Genomic DNA, 19,842 nt, shown 5'->3' on the forward strand with positions numbered 1-19,842 from the left:
GAGTGGGGCAGTCCGCCCCACTACATGTACTCTTCTCTACCACTCTGATCAGTAGTACACACACACACACACACACTTAATTTTTGTTACAGTGATTTGAGTTCCACTGATGAAAAGATTTTTCTTGCTCTGAACTACTAAATGAAATCAAATATCTTAATAGTGGTATATTGTTAGTATACTGCAATGACTAAAGCATACAATGTGAAATAGATTATAAGCTTTAATGTATAGTGCACATATATTCTAAATAAAAACTCTGAATAATGTATCTGAGACAAGTTAGTGCAAAGCTGATGCCCTCTGCAACATTTATTCATTGAGGTTAGAGACTAGGAATGATACTGGCTATTCATCTCTCTTGTGATCAGTTCTGCACTCAGTACACGTTCACTTCCCCCTAAACATCCCTCTGATTAGCACCTCATTTAGGCTTGGCTGCCAAAGGTCATTACCTCCATCAGCCTACTTCTTAAAACTAGAAAGATTTCTTGCTGGGCTTGCAGCAGCCTATGGGTCTTGCTCTGTTTTCAGCCGTCTGGCAAAAGCATTTACAATTAACCTTTACTTCTATGTTGTTTGAATTTTACTCCTGCCTATGGAGGAGTATAATCTAAATGCTATTAAAATAGAGTATGACTTCATATTATGTGACATCTAATTATCTCTGCTTTGCCTACCTATGGTGAAAAGGCAATTATGTTTCTCTGGTAAGATTTGCTGCTGTATCAGAGGAGATGATAATACAATACGGAACAAGAGCATGGAATTGCTCTAGTCAGAGAAAACACATGGCGAGGTGAGAATAAATAAACAAAAAGTCAAGTGTGTATTTTTCTATCTTTGTTCAGATCTGAAGCCATTTACAATCTTCCTTACCCTGCCACTGCTTATTGATATTTGCGGACCAGCCAGCAGGATGTTTAAGTAATGCAAAATGAATGACAGAAACTGCACCCAGTAATTTTTCACTTAAGCTGTTGTGAAAGAAAGTTTCACTTTTCAACATTTTGTGAATTTGCACAAGGTAGAGGGCTTTTTGAAATACGGAATGGTCCTTAAAATGCAAGTTTTTATGGAGTGGGGTCCCTCTTGTCAGTATATGTGTATACAGTTTCTAGAACAATAGGTCCCAATACCTGACTGAGGCCTGTACTTTTGTGTATGCAAGGCCCTATCATCCTAGTGTTATTTCTGCTGACTCATCCTGATATCAGCTGCCAGGATCTTGCCATAGTTTTATATAAAACCTGAGAAGTAAGGATTTCCACAGTGAATTGCAACAGGTTCCATCTGTTCACCCATTTCAATAATCAGTGTTCTAAAAGTACCTTCATATGTACTAACTCAACAAACCTTAACAATTCACCGAACATTATGACGTGCTACGGGATGAATAACATGTTGAGGTTTTTTCTAAGTGCTATTATTACAATAGTGCATACATTGAAGTACATTTTACACAGAGCTTCGTAAAAGAGTGAAACGCATTCCCTGCCCCAAAGCCCTTACAAATGAGGGGCATGAACCTGCAAACTTTACTTACCACATGGAGCTTTTAATTCATTGACCTGGGGGAATGACTTCTGATGGTAAGAGTAACGCTTGGATCCTGTTTGCAGGACCTGGCCCTAAAATTGTGGGTTAGTTAAGATTGGAACTAGGTACAGTAGTAGAGTCCAGTTGATGCATTGTATATGCACCATACTTTCATGCTGTAATGCTGATATGAAAGTGAAAGATTGACACTTTTGAAGGTCCAGTCTCTGATTATTTGCTCACATCATGTGAACTGGAGTGAAACTGGAGTGATGGAAGTTCTAATTCTGTATATAAATGAAGCCATTGTAGCATCATTCTTTTTATTGGTACTGATTATGTTCATTATATGCTTACTGTACAGCAGACAAGAATAGCTCCAGTATGGCAACCAGACCTTCTCCTGGCAAAATGGAATGGATAATCCCTCTGATTGTGGTCTCGGCCCTGACCTTTTTGTGCCTCCTCCTCCTCCTTGCTGTGTTGGTTTACTGGAGGTGAGCCCGTTTCCTTTACATTGGGAACTGATTGTGATTTGAGAGAGTGTTGGGAGTGTCTTTTGAATATGTCTCTGTATTTTTTATTTTACTGGCTGTGATGATGATGGATGCATTAGATATCTCTAGAGGTGTTAGGACAGCCATATTGGTTAACTACCCGTATATACTTGTTCATTAGCCTGTTTGCTTATAAGCCGACCCCCCCCACAAGATGGATAGGTAAAAATAGCAAAAATTGTATGACCCTTTCATAAGCCAACCCTATATTTCAGGGGTTGGCAAACTTTGGCTCCTGGCTCGTTAGGGTAAGCCGCTAGAGGGCCTGGATGTTTTGTTTACCTGGAGTGTTCACAGGCACGGAGCCCCTCAGCTCCCTATGGCTGTGGTTTGCCACTTCCCGCAGCTCCCATTGGCTGAGAACAGCGAAACCGCAGCCACAGGGAGCTGAAGGGCTCCATGCTTGCTGATGCTCCAGGTAAACAAAACGACAATGTATTAGATATTCAATTCAATGATTCCATAGAGTTTAAAATCATAAAATTTTGGTATAGACCCAATTATAAGCCAACCCCCACTCTTTGATGCATCTTTTTTTACCAAAAATATTCAGCTTATGAACGCATATATACAGTATTTCAAGTGTTTCAGGTATTGATTTTCATGTCATGAAGATGAGATTAGTGGTAACGATGGCCAAAACAACTTGTAACACAGACTAGTGTCTCCTCAGTTACTTCTCCTTAAACAGCTGTAACAATGCACATCAATCCTGACCTTTGGGAAAGATGGGCTTGTGAAAAAGGCTCACTGAACCGGGGTTCTGAGTTCTAGGCCTGTCTTGGCCACAGACTCCCTGTATGATCTTGGACAATTCCCTTAAGCGCTGTGTGCCTCAGTTTCCCCATCTGTAAAATGAGGACGATAATCCTTGTCTACCTCATAGCACTGTTTTGGGGTAGCTCGGCTGAGCATCAGAGTTTTAATCTGAGGGTCCAGGGTTCAAGTCCCTGGTCAGGCAGAAGGACAGTTCCCCCTGTGATATCCCCTAAGAACTTCAGAAGGCATCTCTTGAGGACTCTCCTTGACTTCAGTTTTGGGGAGAGGGGAAAGCTCAGTGGTTTGAGCATTGGCCTGCTAAACCCAGGGTTGTGAGTTCAATTCTTGAGGGGGCCATTTAGGGAACTGGGGTAAAAATCTGTCTGGGGACTGGTCCTGCTTTGAGCAGGGGGTTGGACTAGATGATCTCCTGAGGTCCCTTGCAGCCCTGATAATCTGTGATTCTGTGATTAGCTCTGTAATATTAGTGAGGGGCCCAGATATTACTGTAATGAAACGCATAGTAAAGCCTATGGGAATAAAATACAATAAAAACAAACCCTTCAGATTGCCTCTTCTGAATAGATCCTCTTGGTTAGGCCAAGTTGTATATTGGTTTAATGATGGGGATGATAGTTACCCCCGAGAGAACTAGGTTTAGCATCACTAAACTCATCTCACTTTAGACCTAAAACAGATTTGATTCTAAAGCATCTTTCTAGATGTACCTGAAGCCACTGCATCTTTTGTTTTCTGTTGAGATAAAGTTATTTGATAGAGTTTACCTTAGCATGTACTTCTGTGGAAGACAGCCTCTGAGGAGAGACCCAGGGCTTTTCTGCTATGGAAGTTACCATTTCTTTTCTAGAAGAGAATCTGTATCCTGAAGGACAGGAGGCATGACTAGTTCAGAAAGCCCTGGAGCTCCTGTCCAGAAAGGAAAGGTTTAAATAGCAGGGCCGGGAAACAGCAGGTCTCTACTGGTTAAATCTTTGCTATCCCAGTCCAGAGCTTTCAGACCCACTTGCTGTCATGGGGACCCAGATGTTTAGGTGGAGTAACCAAGCCTGGGAAATGGGAGAAGGCCGTTTCAAGGTTCTAGCACAGATCAGCGGTGTTGGATTTGGGTGAAACGTTTATCGCTGATGTCAGTAGTATCAATGTTCGTTTTGGTTTGAGTCTGTGTCAAAAGAACTTAAGTTTTCACTGTTCTTTAGAACCATTTTTCTTCAATTGTTGAACACAAATTTACAAAGGATTAACCCAGTACAAATGTCAATATTGATTAATATGAATAGTTTATTTCAAAAACAGTTTAAATAGGGCATGGGAGGGGTAGTATCATTAGAAATCTGTGTATTTTAATCATTTTCCATAAAGAACCAATTTAGGGGACTACCAATCTATCTTCTAAAACATCTTTGAGCAATGATTAATTGGCCAACTTGATGGATCTGGAAAGTTCAAACAAATATTAATAAATAGGCAGCAGTGTTCCACATTGAAATCTTTTCAATTAACGGATGCAAATAATTAACATTACTATGAGGCTATCATGAATACAGTGGTAACATTAATTAGTTAAAAGATTAAATTGTAAAGACTCCTTTGGCACCCCCTGTAGCTGGCCTTTCTTTCACTGTACATCATCTTTCTAAAGTCTGTCCTGTTTTTCCTCCAGATATACAAACAAAGAGGCAAATTTCTCATCCATGCAACACCATTGAAGTAAATGAGGTTCTACAGGCACAGTATGATAGAGGGTAATATTTATCTCACAGTGATTTAAAAGGCCCTTCTCAGAAAAAAAGCCTTTGAGGTTGAAAAAAAATCTTAATAGGAGTCATCCAGGAACATGGTTGTGTGGCACTGGGAGATTACCGTATATCCTTTATTTGGGAAAGGTTGGTACTTTTGGTACAATTTCACTAATGCGTTGTGAGGAGTAATTGAGAAGACTAGTGTTGGATTTGCTGAAGCGGTAGCAAAAATTTGCTCTAAGATAATACGGTGGAATTGCAGTATCTGCTTCATCACCAATATCTGTAGAGCAACTGTTAGTAAATGCTTTTAATGGAGATGGCTATATTATAGGTGGCTAAAATTAAAATATAACTGAGGTTCAACACGTTATCCTTAAAATGTTTCAAGTGACTTTTTAGGAGATTTAATTTGCTCAGTAACGACAAAAAACTACACAGAGGAAGGAAGGAACATGGGGAAGATCTTAATTGAAACTCAGTTACTTATTTGATAGCATAAAGGCACAGGAACTAGTCTTTGTCTATTCTATAACTTACATGAGTAATTAACCATTTGTTAACAGGTTAATAAGAATTGTGAAAACCAGACATTAAACCCCATGACAACAATGGATAGCCTCTCTATGTGTATAATCTATACTGAAAACTCATGGAGATTCAATATTATTTTAGACATGAAAAATATACATTTGGACCTCTACTTGAAGCACAAATATATGAACATAATTAGCAGTCTAAAGGTATTTATGAACAAATATAAAATAACAAATTTGGAGTTAATAACCAAACCACAAGGGTACACATTAGATGTTAACAGTCAGGCCATATATACTGAGTAGGAATTAATTTAAGATTTTGTGTATGAAAATCCTTGAGACTATGAAACTAGTATATAAGGGCAATAAGAAAGGCAAACTGATATTTCTGATTGTACAGAGCATTGGCAATGAAGTGGTTACACTTCATTTTGAGTGCCCTTTTCAGTTTCTTCACTTTCCTTAGGAAAAATAATGTATTTACATTGGTGGGCATTTAAAATAAAACAAAACCACCCATGCAATCTAATCTAAAAGTTAGGAAATTAAGATAAACTGGGTCTTCAGAAAGAAATAGTTAAAGTGAAATGGGCAACATATGCAATAATTTGCTAAATAAGGCCATCGAAGCAAATAGCATGAAAATGAGTTTGAGACAGATTTTTCAGAGTGGGAAACATGCTATTGAAGTATAAGCACAAAAAGCAGTTGTTAAGAAAAGAAAACCCTCAAGGGGACAGGCGTGTTGGTCCAAGTGGCCTTTTCCTGTCCAGCAATTCTTTGTTCTTGTGTGAGAAAAGCATTAGGAAACTCCTACCGAGAATTAGAAAATTCAGAAGAGACATGGATTACCCTTTAGCAATGCATTTTGAGGGTAAAACAACTTGATATTTTCACTTTTGGGCATTTGAGAGACTAGATGATTTGAGAACAGAGGTGACATAAATAGAACATTGAAGCAAAGCAAAGCCTTCTGGTTGTTTGTATTGTATTGACGCCCTAGCATCTAGAGGTCTAAATAAGAAGTTAGATTTTTTTGTTTGTGAATATATATAACAAAATTAGCTCTGTTCTGATCCTTTGCAACTTTCATTTCATGTTCTGTAAATGAAATGTTTCATTATATGTAGATGTAAGGGAACATTTTGAAAATTGAAAGAGCAAAAGCTTTTCCCACCTTTTAAGGTATTGAACTTCAGTAGAGTATTCTGTAGAAAATCTTTACAGTTGGCGATATTTGATAGTGGTTGTCCCACTTCTGTATGAGATTTTTGATTTGCAGGGGCAATTTTTGCTTCCTACTTCCTTTGCCTGAAGGAGATTGGACAAATGAAGACTGTGACATGATTGATCTTTGAATGAGGAGGTCACTTTATTCTCTGTAGCACTGCTGCCATCTGAAGTCATGAAAAGATATTGCAACATGAATCCAGCAGTTTTGGCCTCCTTTTTACACTCGTTTTCTTAACATTTTTTTAATGAAGCTGTAGTGCAAGGAAGGCTGTTATTTTTTTGCATTATTATAGGGGCACATAAAATGTTAGCATAATGAGGCTGAAAAAAATCCCATTGCCTGATACCCCAGAACAATGAGCTGGTAGCTTCCTCAGATATCCATAGGACAACCAGAAACCAAATCTTTGCATTATAACAGATTCGACTTGAAACTTTTACTGGTGTTGGTTGTGAACCTCTGGTTGCTGGAGTAGGAGGAATGAGAAATCCATCATTTAACATTTCACTTTTGTATACTTTGGTTCACATCTTTGTTCACATTTGAAAATGAGTTTGACAATCGGATCTTTAGCCCCAGTGGACATGACGACTGGAATGTCTGGTCACACAAGGTCTAAAACAAGACGACTGGAATGAAGGGCATTAGTAGAGCGGCAAAGGAAAACTAGCACAGTACTTATGCATACTGTGCTTGGATTAGTAGTACCCCACTCCCACTGAATAAAGTGTTTGTTCTAGTGACAGTTAGCATAGGAATACTGAAGGAAGGTGAGAGTCTAGTTATGAACATAATCACGCTAGTATGCCGGAAGGATATGGAGACAGTTGGCTGCTAGTCACAGAAGTGCTGATGGAAACAAATCAAAAGGTTTGGATGTGCTTTTGTGTGCATAGGTTCCTTTTCTCTGGGCTTTGAGAATTGAATGAAATACTCCTAGCCTCCAGGGGTTGTGGGGATGCGCGTGCACAAGAGAGAGAGACTGTCCACTTAACTTTTCATATAGCAAACTAATTTGTGTACTATGTTCTGCCCTGATATGGCGTGAGACATGTTTATGGTTACACAGCTAATTTCAATGAACTCTGTTGCAGATTAAACCTTTGTATGATGGTACTTGTATTATTAATCATTAGAACTGTGACAATAAGGTAGTTTCTTGGTGTCACTAGTTCTGCATGTTGATACCAGAATGCTCTTTGTACTTCTGTTTCAAGGAGGAGTAGGGAGATGGCTACATTCTGGGAACACATGAAATATTTAGACATGCAGTGAGTTCTTGTCTCTGAGCTTTGCAATGAAAATGAAAAAAAGGTATTTCGTGTGACTGATGACCTTTCATTGTCAGATGTTTTTGTTTGTGACTTTTATTCAAAACAATACCATACTATAGAGAGTGGTTTAAAAAGGGTAAAATATGCAGACACTATTAAGAAGCAATTAACATTTTAGAGTTTTAGCCAACAGCAATTTTTAAATAGGAACTAAATTATATCCATTTCTCATGTTCAGCTAAGAGGAGGAAATTAATTCACAAGTATAGCTTGAGAGTTTTCTTTTCCCCTCTTTTCAGTGGATACCATAATTCACCTTTGAATTATTGCAGTTGTCCAACGTTGTGATCCTGAAGACAAAGCAGGAACATTGTACTGCCTTTCTTATTAAATCAAGCTGTTTATACAGTGCTAATATGTTTACATTCAGGAGGGATTTCTGGAGCAACACAGCTGCTGCCTTTCAGAGAGCAAAGCAAGCTTTGCAGTGCTTGTTTGTAATCACGTGGTCTTTGAGGTAGCTTGGGGAAAAATGATTTTAACTTCCTTGGGCAAAAGTTCTATAGGAACTCTTTTTCTGTAGGTTTTTTTAATAGCATCCTATAGAGTTTAACAGCGAGTCAGGAGATCTTGATTCTCTTTCCCACTGTGTCATTGATTCATTGTGTGACCCTGGGCAAGCCACTGAGTATTTGATAGCAGTACCGTAGAACTCAATGGCAGAGATCTCATTGACTTCAGTGGGAGCAAGATTAGGCCCTTAATATCTCAGTGCCTGTTTCCCAAATGGTGTATTAGTGATAAAGCCCTTAGCCTTATCTGTAAATCTGCAGATGAAAAATGTGAGGTAAGAGCCAAGTACTGTTGTATAATTATCACTACTAATGAAGGTTCTCTAGGAAAGCTGCCATTCAATATTAAACTAAACTACAGCCTGTGTTTGAACTTAATGGAAATGAGGGAGATTTCTGTCTGACCAGTGGTGGAGCTGTTGTTTGATCATTTTATGGGTTTTCTCTTATGAGTACCCATGATATTGTACACCTCTATCCCGATAGAACATGACCCGATATAACACGAATTCAAATATAACGCGGTAAAGCAGCACTCCGGTGGGGCTGGGCTGCGCGCTCCGGCAGATCAAAGCAAGTTTGATACAACGTGGTTTCACCTGTAACACGGTAAGATTTTTTTGGCTCCCGAGGACAGTGTTATATCGGGGTAGAGGTGTATTTTGTCTGATGTACTTTGCTGAAAAGTGAATATTGCTGTTATATTGCAAATTGACAGCATTTCTAAAATTGCTTGTTTAGTTTAATGAGACAACCTACTTGCAATGTACTTAAAAAATGTTCCTGTCTCTACTGAATGTCTCACTCTTGGAAGTGTCTAGGTAACATTTTCAAAAGCACCCAGTCCCATTTTCAAAAGGGACTTAAGTATTTAAGTCTTCCTGAAAGTCAATAGGACTTAAGTTCCAAAGTGCCTAAGTCGTTTTTGAAAATGGGATGTAGGTTCAAAAGTCACTGTAGTGCTTTTGAAAATTTTGCCTGCCATCTTGATGCACTGAGCACTGATGTTTTGGACAGAGAAGGGCCAGAGCTTAAAGGTTTTGGTACCGATCCAATCTTTTCCAAAATTCAGGGGGGATGGATTCATTTTTTTTTTTTTTTTTTTTTTTTTGCAGTCAGCCTGTGCTCTCACTGGCCTGGGAAGTTCAGCAGAAAACTGGCTGAACTGTTCCCAGTCCTCTGCATAGTCAAGTCACTATGGTGTCTTGGCCCTCTGGCTAGATCCCAAAGTCCACTCCTTGCAGGGTATATTCTCTTCTCTCTGCCACCATGCTCCATTAGCAGCTGCCCTTCTTTGGCCTCTTCAGCAGTGGCACCTTTCACAGCTGTTTCCCTTCTTTCGGCAGAAGAACACAGTCTCAGCAGCCACTTCAGTCAAGGAACCAGCTCCTGGTCACCTGATGCCTTGTCAGATGACTTAACTCATTGCCTTCCCCTGAGGAAACAGGCCAAATCTCACACAAGTGTAGCTGAATCCTCAACCCTCTTAAAGGGGCACTCACCCTGTGCCTCAGCCCGTTATAGAGCTATAGCTCAGTGCAAGTTCAGGTCTAGAGTTAATCTTTTCTGAAGTTAGACGGCCAATGTGTAGGTTTGTGTCTATCCACAGAATAGGCTCAGCATAGGCAATAGCATTACAAGTTTTCCCTCACTGCCCTGACACAATGCATCAAAACACCTTTCTGGAGGGACAGCCGTCCCTCGACGTGAAAGGGTAATTCAGCTCTTGGGGCCTCTGCTGACTCTTCCAGGAAACGATACCATTTTAATTAGAGCTCTTTTCCGTGATGTCAATAGTTGTCCACAAGAAACTGTTGGGTGGGCTCAGTCCAGCTGGTAACAATGCTCAACATTTCCCAGGTGGATTTGAACCATTGCCCTAAAGATGATAAAGTCTCTCTCTCTTTGCCAATCACCTGAGAGATCCATTTATTATTTCACAAAAGATTATTTGCATTGACACAGCCACTATTAATAATGGCTTTCAATAAAACCTGCAGAATTCTCCAGGCTTCCCTTTCTGCCAGCCTCCTAGATTAGTTTGGCATGCAGCTGGTCCTTAACGTGCAATAACCACAATACTTTCTTCTTCTAATTAAAAACCTTATTTTGAAGTTGCTCTGTATTGAACTTTGAAAAGTAGCTACTTGAACACAGCAACAGGTTTTACTGCTCGGTTTTCTGTGAAACGTTGCCATTTTCAAACCTAGTAACTGCCCAGTCATTCTAGATGTACAGAATATTTGCTTACTAAGATTGGTCTAAAACGTCAGTCCCACTAGATTCTAATTAATTCAAAAATTAGGTGTTCGAGCAACCACTTACATACAGTAAGATGAAGATATGGTGTTACAGCAACACCTCAGGTGCTGATTCTTTATGAGGACATGACATAAGAACATGATTAAGTTCCACTGACGTCGATGAGATTGAAATACATGCTTAAAGTTAAGAACAAGAATGGCCACACTTGGTCAGACGAGTGGTCCATCTAGCTGAGTGTCTTGTTTCTGACAGTGACCAATGCCAGGTGCTTCAGAGGGAATGAGCAGAATAGGTAATCATCTAGTGATCCATCCCCTGTTGTCCACTCCCAGCTTCTGGCAAACAGGGACTAGGGACACAGAGAGCGTGAGGTGGCATCCCTGATCCTCTTGGCTAATAGCCTTTGAGGGACCTATCCTCCATGAACTTATCAGTTATTTTGTGAATACAGTTATAGTTTTTGCTTTCACAACATCCCCTGGCAATGAGTTCCATGGGTTGACTGTATGTTGTGTGAAGCATCCACTGCACATGCTGAGTAAAAGTAATCAATCAAATTCAGTGCTGAGTTCCTGTCATACAAAAAGTGTAGCGTTAGCATTTTTAACAAAGGTTAGGAAGCAGCAGGACTTAGGAAACAACTAACCAAAGGGTTTCCAAAGTTGTACCTATGTATCTCCCACACACATCCTTTTCACATGCAAGTGCAGGTCTCAGCATGTGCAGTGGATGCACATGCAAAATTTGCCCAGGAGTGTGAGTTAAGCCCCGATGAATCATGTATGTTTTATTGGCATAGGAATAAAGATGTGGGTGTGGTTCTGTTGGGACTGCACAACGCCTCCCATAGCCATGATGGTGCAGTCCAGAGAGAGTGGAGCTGTGGGTCAGACCACAGTGTGTGGCCTCACAGGCTGGAGGTGAAGAAATATTGGTAGGAAGAGCTGTGAGCTCAGTCGGACGCGTAAGCACTTCCTACAAGTGCCCAAACACTCTTGCTGTCTCCTCAAACTGTCCTCTGTTCCCCCAGTCCCATGTTGGTCAGCACTGAAACTGCCTCTTGATTCCCCATCCCAGCTTCGGTGTTTCTGCCTCCTCTGCACCAGCAATTCCTTAATCACCTTCTCAACTTCCCCTTTCCCAGCTTCAGCAACTTCGAGATGGTCTCTTCATCCATGCACTAGCAGTACCGCATCTACCTACATTCTTATACTGGACCCCATCACCATGGTATCTGAGCCCCTTGTGGGTTTGCATTTCTGTAGGTGCAAAGTGCTGCATGGAGTGGAGAGAGTGCAATGAGTGCTCCACCCGTACTGCTGTGTGGTCCATCGTGTCCACCTCCCTGTGATTTGGCTGGTCCACATGATTCCTCACCAAGGGAGCAGGGGGGATGGGGAGCATGCCGTGCCCTTCCACCTCATTACTGCCATCTGAAAGAGGAGACAATATTAAAAACTAAGAAATATGATGCCTACCATCACTTTTTAGGGAGTTGGGTAGGTTTCGCCGTCATGTTCTCCCTCCCCAGTTTAGACAATGCAGAGAATCACTTCACAGCATATTTGCACCTGGTATATATAGTATAAAAGACAAGAGGCGTATTTATTTTGGTGCCACTAGAGGCAAAGATACAGAAATAGTACTCGCTTACTCAGGACATATCTTGGTGTCCTGATCATGCTCACTGAGGTGTGGCAGATCTGTGATCAGTTACCTCTTCTAGACTGCGGAGAGCTGAAGCGTGTCGTTGTTGCATTTTAAGTTTGGAAATGTGGGCAGCTGTTTGGTTACTTGTTCAAGCTTCTAGCATCACTCTGAGTCCTCTTCATGCTTCAGACACAACACGAGATAATCCATGTAAATACTTTTCTATCTGTATCTTGCCTTTTCTGAGTAAAACAATGTGAAATCCAGGGAAAAAAGATCTTGTAAACCCAAAGTATGGTGTGCTGTGGCTATTTCAGTTCATTGTTCGTTTGTGGTGTTGGATCCAATCTTGTTGTGGGGAACTAAAAAGGATCTCTTCTAGTGCCCCAGCTGCTCTGTGATGCCAGTGACATGTTTCTTCTGTGCTTGAATGGATGACATAGTGAGGTGCAGCTGTGTGCAATGAGGGCCTTATCACATGGTACCTAATAATGCCATTCCTCTGCAAATTTTTACTCCGTAACTATTTCCCAAATGGCTACTTTAGGGCCTTTGAGAATTCACTGGAGTTGTCAGTTGTTATAGTAATGGACCCCCTGCTGCTGAATTGGCTTAGAGATGTATGTTCTGGCTTTTGAACAGACTAACTCATGCTCATTAGACCCTCTTCCTTGCCCCTTCCATCCCTCCCCCAATAAAAAGGAGAGAGAGAGTCACTGGCTGAAGGTTGCTTTTTAATCATACTGAATGATTTAAGGACTGGAGTGAGTATGTGGGGGAGAGAGAGAGAGCTGGAAAATTGTCCCCTTCTGTTGTTATGTTTCTGTCGTTTCTACATTTGTTTAAGCCGCTTTAGTTTTATTTTTCACTTCAAGCTATTTAGATAAGAATTACAAGAGCTGCCAGTTTTCCCATTAGACAATGTGATGATGACTTCCGTCTTTAACAAACAAAATTTATTGTTAGTTTTCTTTAATTAAAAAAAAAAAAGGAAGGTGGGAGAGATGAAGAGGACTTTGCCAAGCCAAGGTACCCAGAATTTTATAAAGAGAAAACTGATTAGTGGAAATTTCTGGTACTGTGGAGAAGTCTAGAAAATTCAGCAAGTAGTATCTTTAGTTATTTGTATACAGGTTTTCAAAAACCTTTTTAGGAACTTCAAGTGCAGAAATGATTATTCCCTCATCTCAAGATACTAGGGGATAGATTCTGTTTTCATCCTAGTGTAAACATGAGTAATTCTACTGAAGTCAGTAGTGACTCCACATTTATGTTGGTGTTAGCATGATCAGACTCCAACCGTGTCAGGGTTTTGAATTTGTTTCAAGACCTGCCCTGCATGACTGAAAAATTGTTTAGTTCTAAATATGTTCTCAAATGTATTTAATTTGCATTTCTAAATCATTGTTTCCTCTGTATTCTGAGCCAAATACTCCTATGTTATATGCATCCCGCCCCATTGAGCTCTGTGAATCAGATTCATGTCCCATTTGTCCCAGTGTATATGTGGAGTAACTCCACATTTATGCCAAGCAAACGAGAGCAGGGTGTATCTGACCAGGATGGATGGCTGTAACTGAAGGCTTGTCTACACGGGGAGAAAGCCTCAAGAAGTTAGTGTGCACTAATTACCAACTCCCTGTGCAGACGCTCATTCCATGCTAAGAGTGCCTGTGTGCATACACGTGGAAGTGTATTAAGTTAAAGGACATAAAAGGAACGTCTACACTTAGTCAGCGTGCCAAGTAGACACTGCACGCCCAACTGGCACAGGTAGCAAGAGCGGAGTGGACAGTGGGGTACTGCTTAGGCGAGTAAAGCACAGACATCAGAACCCGAGGGTATATTCCCTGCGTGGTTCTCTACACCTTGAAGCAGTACCTTCCACATCTACACTGCTGTTTTTGGCAGTACTGTGTCCTGCTGCCTCCCTGCTGCTGGAGTCTTTTTCCAATAAAGTGAAAAGCTCCAGCAGCGAGGAAAGGCTGTGCCACAGGCTACCTTTCTCAGCCGCCTGCCTCTGCCAGAGCCTTTCACTACTGAGAGAAGTTACACACTGCAATGTGGACAGAGCTTGCCTTTCACTGCAGCATGTAGCTACTGTGTCACGAAACCCATAGGTTGATGGAAACCAGACCAGTTCTGAGTTTGGAGTTTCATTTGATCTGTTCTATAGTGGTTGGTAACCTGAGAGCGGAGACAGGTTGTAGATGTTGTGATGATTTGAAGTAACAAAGAGAAGCAGAGCTTGGTACAGGTGCTGCTTATTAGAGCTGGCAGGGTATTGTCTAAAACTCCGATTCTGCATAGTTACTGTACCTTGCATTGTCTGCAGTGAGTGCCAGCAGTGGGCATCCTAGAAAGAGCAGCAGCATTCTAGGTGAAAAGAGAGAAATTAGCAGAATCCTGAGGGAAAGGGATGAGGATGATGAAATTGTATGGTATTGCAGGTATTGTTACATGTCACTGTGCTTGCAAAAGAAATGCAGCATGTTAACTGTTAAAAAGACTAGAATTAAGCCTCAAATAAACCAGATGACTGAATAAAAGCCGTCTTGGTCCCTCTATTCCATATGCTGTAGAAGTTTAATATTACCCTAGGAAGAGAAATCCTGTTTCTAAGCCATTCCAACCGGTCAGATCCTGGATGGTATGTTGCTTAAAGGGAAAAACAGAACAGACCTTAGAAATGCTGATTTTAAAAAGAAATTTAAAAAAAAAAGGTGCCAGAGGCCATCCTGGCAATTACAAGAATTAATAGGCCGCAGGTTTTAACCAAACACAAGGAAGTACTTCACACAATGCACAGTCAACCTGCAGAACCCTTTGCTAGAGGATGCTATGAAGGCCAAAAGTATAACTTGGTTCAAAAAAAAAATTGGATAAATTTATGGAGGGTAAGAGGTCTATCAGTGGCTATTAGCCAAGATGGTTAAGATTCAACCCCATGCTCTGAGTGTCCCATAGCTTCTAATTGCCAGAAGCTGGGACTGGATGACAGGGGATGGATCAATCAATAATTGCCCTGTTCTGTTCATTTCCTTGGAAGCATCTGGCACCAGCTACTGTCAGAAGACAGGATACGTGGCTAGACAGACTGTTGGTCTGACCCAGTTTGGCCATTCTTACACTCTTATGAATTTCAGAACCTTAGGTCATCTATGTGAATTTCTTATCCACGAGGACTTCAAGGAAAAGGGTCACTGAAGTCAGTGGGAACTCTTCCAGTGGCTTGACGAGTTTTAGATTGGCTCTTATTCAAAAGATGTTGATGCATATTTAATAATGAAATATTTAACATGACTATAGAGTGAATGTTAATATTATAGTGGCAGAACAGGATTTAAAAACTATTTAGAATTCCTTTTGTCTCCGCAATGAATCTGACAACGTAAAATATTGAATTGTATTCTTTTGAAAAATGAATCTGACAAGAGCAGAGAAATTCAGAGATACAGTTTGAATGGGAGGACGTGTATCTTTTTTTTTTTTCCCATGTAGATCACTCAATTGAACTCGCACTGATTGTCAGCCAGTGCGAAAAACCCAGTTTATACACTTCTTGTTTCTTTTTATTTAGAGAGTGTAACAGTATAAAGTCCAGGGGCTTACCCCACTGTTTCCATGAAGTGCCACCTTCTGGGGTGAGAGAGCAGAGAAGGGAGCAGGTGAGGGCGGTACAGGTCGGGCGGGGAGTTTTTAATGCCTGGGGTGACTTACTAACTATGTATGTATGTATGTATGTGAAATTAACCACATTTGTTCAATCAGAACTCTTATTCTGAAATCACCTGCTATATATGCCTGATTTATTTCTGCAGTAACCCTCTTGAAGTCAGAGAGGTTACAGCACAGGTAAGTTTGATCCATTATCTTTAAAATGGTCACACTTCATATTAAGGTTCTATTTATAGCTGGTTTATAAAGGGTTAACAAACAGTGAGTTTCGGACATACATAATATGTGATGCTGATGATTAAGCACATCAGTAGAAGGTGTCAAAGCAGGCCTTAAGGCATGGTTATAACCATAATGGACGCTATGTCAATTGTTTGTTTATTAAAACATCTATTACTCCTTTAGTTACCCGTTGTAAACTCCTTTTAAATGGAGCCTTAATATAAAGTGGAACTTTTTAAAAGGTTGATGAGAAAATGGGTCATTTTAAAAAGATTAACAGTCATTATGACTCTTTTGTGAAATATTTATATAAATTTTTTAAATTAAAACATTTTGCAAATAAGAAAAAAATGACAGTATAGCCTCTTTCTCTCTCCTGCTCCAGGGAACAGTTTATTATCCCGTCCTTGTTTGAGCTGTTGCTGGGTTATATACTTTTATGTGATGCTCTGAAGAGTCTCTCTATTTGTATAATATGGTGTCTCATAAACAAATCAGTTTCAGTCATGTAGGACTCTCCTGGAAGAACTATGAATGAAACATCCTATAATACAAGTAGATGCATCCTAAGGGCCCAGTATACATTTATCGTAAAACAGTAAAATAACAGAAGCTGACAGATAAATCATGTTTTCATCCTCTCCGTGTAACTGTAAAGTGTAATCATCTAAGGGCCAGATTCTCAATCCCACAGCAACATTCAGAGTAATATTAACACTAGTTAGTTTCACAGCATGAGGCACTCTGGGTATGAAATTATAGAGTTAGGAATGTTCAGATCAATCCATCAGTATACCCGGATACACAGAATGGATCAGACACCTGGATGAAATAATAAAGAACAGGGGTGATCTTATCTTAAAGCTTCTTTCCTTTTGTGGGCTCTGGATTGGGGTGAGTCGCTCACAGTCTATGGAAAATTGAATCCACCTCTGTTCATAAATATGTAGTATTAGCAATGGGCTTTGTGCTCTGAATAGGAGCTTAGCACTTTGCAAGGCCGCAGGAGGGGAATAAAAAATGCTCTAAACCCATTTTAGGAAGTTAAAATTGCCATTCTCACCATTTCAGCAACAATAGAATCTGTGGTTTGTTAACCAAGGTGTTTTCAGTTGTCAGGCTTGAGCAGTGCTTAATTTGTAAGAGGTGCTGGGGCTCGAGGAACTAGGTGCCAGGGCCCTAGCAATTTTTTTACACTCATAACTGATGCAGCAAGTCCGGAAATGCCAGGGCTCAGCCCTGGCCCAAATTAAGCACAGGGCTTGAGGATTTTATGTAGAGATGGGGTCAGTTGAATGCCAGAGAGATAACTGGCATCTAGAATCTGAGAGCATTTCTGCAAGCCGCCTGCACTGACAGTTTCATCCCTTCTGCTTAGCCCATGTTGGTAAGAGAGTGTGGAAGCATAGGTGCTAAAAGGGAACAGGGGAGAGAACTGGAAAAAGGGGAACTTTTAAAGACTGCTGCTTGGATAGTATCTGTTCTGCTGCTGCTGCCAGCTAGTGATGTCACAAACTAATGTTGCTGGAGGAAGGTTGTGATTGGATAAGAATAATACACCCTACAGTATTTTACTCTCCTGTGTTTTCTAATCAGAAGTACTCAGTTCCGAATCGTGGTAGCCTTCATTGCTACTTGGTGTCCATATTATAGATGCAAAACCAAACCTCTGGAAATATTGTCCTAGTCCTACTTCATATCCTTCATTTTCTTAGTTTTTGAATTATTTTAATAAAAGCTTAGTCGCTCTTTCTTTCTCTCTTTCTCTCTCTCATAGCGCCCAGGACACCCAGTCATGGACCAGACTCCATTGTAGAAATACAGAACCAAATGACAGCCCATACCCTAAAAAGCTTACACTCTCAGTATAAAACAAGAAACAACAGATGGATCCAGACAGACCGATGAGGGAGTACAAGGAAACAATGAGACAGTATTGGTCAGCATGATGGGGGATGGTCTCTGCACACCAGCGACCTAACCGTTGTCAAGTTTTTTGTAGGAATCATGAAGGAGAGTTCTAAGGAGGGATTATATATACCAGTCTCATTCACATTCCCCATTCATATTTTTTGTGCATCTCAGTATTGCACCGGTTTTGGAGTGTCAGAGGTGGTTGTTCGTGCATCCTGTTCTCCAAAACTTTAGCGACGCTGCGTGTGAAAGTTAAAGCTGACTCTAGGCTTCTTTATCTTGCATGACCGGCATTTACACAACAGCAAAACAAGAATCTCCTGACCTTGGCATCATTTCAGGCTTCATCTTCATTCAGATAAACTATTTCTCAACACTCTCTTCACTATCTCTAGACCAGCAGGACTTTTCTTTCAATCTGTGTCTTCTTCAACAAACTCCTTTTGGACTTTGCATAAGAAAAATTCCGACTTGTAGTCTCAGCTAGATTGAATTCCCCAGTTTTCTACTGACAATATTTGTCTAGTGCCCTTGCCTTTTTTCTCTTTTGGGGAAGTTAAATCTCCTAGAAAACATCAGTGGCAGTTAGTTTACAGACCTGTTTTGAACATGTTTTGTGATATTTAGGGTGACACACACCCATCAGCTTTGATAGCAGTTACTCATGTTTCATAATAATTCAGATTTTTTTTAATTGAAGAAACTTTATTAAGTAACAATTTGCATATGAAAATCAGCCATAATTTGATTCTGGTGATATTTAATTTAATATTATACCTGTTTACCCAGGAAGATTAAATATATCTCTTAGAGATCAATTCCAATACATATAAAAAAAATAAAATGCAAAAAAAAATTAATGGGCAAGGAATAAATGTTTCATTTTTCTCAGTCATGAAATACAATTTCCGTTTTCCAAAAGAAAATATAGTAATTAGGGAAATTTGCAAATGGAAATTAGCCCTGTTTGGTCTGCCTATTTATTTTGGTCATTAAATGAAGTATTTAATTAGCATTTATATAATTCATGTTTCAGTATAGTCTATTTTATAATTCCATGTTTAAATATAAAATTGAAATGGGCTTGATGCAACCTATTATTCACAAGCAAAGTACCTAATTTGATAACATAGATATGAAGATACTGAGAATGTGAATTACAAAAATTCGTATTTTGAAAGGATGCAATCTATGTTTTCTGAAACTGTGGGCTGAACTGTTATTTTTTTTACGTTTTATAATTTGCATACATATTAGTCCCTGTTTAAATGATGTGTTAATTCTATTCATTAGACTTCAGTAAATGTGTTTAAGTCTCCAGATAATCAAGCTTAGGTCCCTGGGAAGCAAATTATGGACTTTCATGTTAAAAAACCTATTGTAAACGTGACATTTATCACCGCTGAGGCAACTTATGTGTAGTACTTGGCTACAGTCAGTAGGGTAAATCCAATCTTTCTTTCTGATGCTTATTGTAATGATTATGATCTTTGAATAAGTAGCTGGTACCAGGCCCTTAGTGTCTCTTCAGAGCTGATTGGGGACTTCAGAAACCACTCCACCCATGATGTGTTCAAAATGCCAATTCAGCTCTCCTGGAAAAGGGAAGCTTAATTCAAGCCCTAATGCAGATTGCTTCAAGCAGAGAGAATACAATTTTTTTTTCAATCCTGAGGATAATGTGGGGGCTGAGATGACTAGAATTCCTTGAATGGCCATGCTGATGGGGCCCCACAATGCATCTGGCCCATCCCTGCCGGGGGATTCTTCCTTGCTCCAGTACATGATTGGTTTTTGCTCTGAACCTGAGACTCTTTAGCCCTCATACCAGAATCATACCAATTGCCACAGGGAAGCAAATTTTCAGAGTCTTTGCTTT

At 40.1% G+C, this 19,842-nt stretch overlaps 1 protein-coding gene across 2 annotated transcripts in view; it reads left to right on the forward strand.

The window, feature by feature from the left end:
* PTPRG (protein tyrosine phosphatase receptor type G) overlaps positions 1–19,842 on the forward strand; it is a 597,139-nt gene that overhangs the window by 504,225 nt on the left and 73,072 nt on the right. The window contains exon 13 of one of the 2 annotated variants that reach the window (XM_050957273.1): positions 1,907–2,036. In XM_050957273.1, the coding sequence (XP_050813230.1) occupies positions 1,907–2,036 (130 nt within the window). Of the gene's footprint in view, positions 1–1,903; positions 2,037–19,842 lie in introns of both variants that reach the window. The other variant, XM_050957274.1, reaches the window with a different exon arrangement.

The sequence above is a fragment of the Gopherus flavomarginatus genome, chromosome 6, assembly GCF_025201925.1.
Source record: "Gopherus flavomarginatus isolate rGopFla2 chromosome 6, rGopFla2.mat.asm, whole genome shotgun sequence".
In the NCBI taxonomy this organism is placed as follows: Eukaryota; Metazoa; Chordata; order Testudines; family Testudinidae; genus Gopherus; species Gopherus flavomarginatus.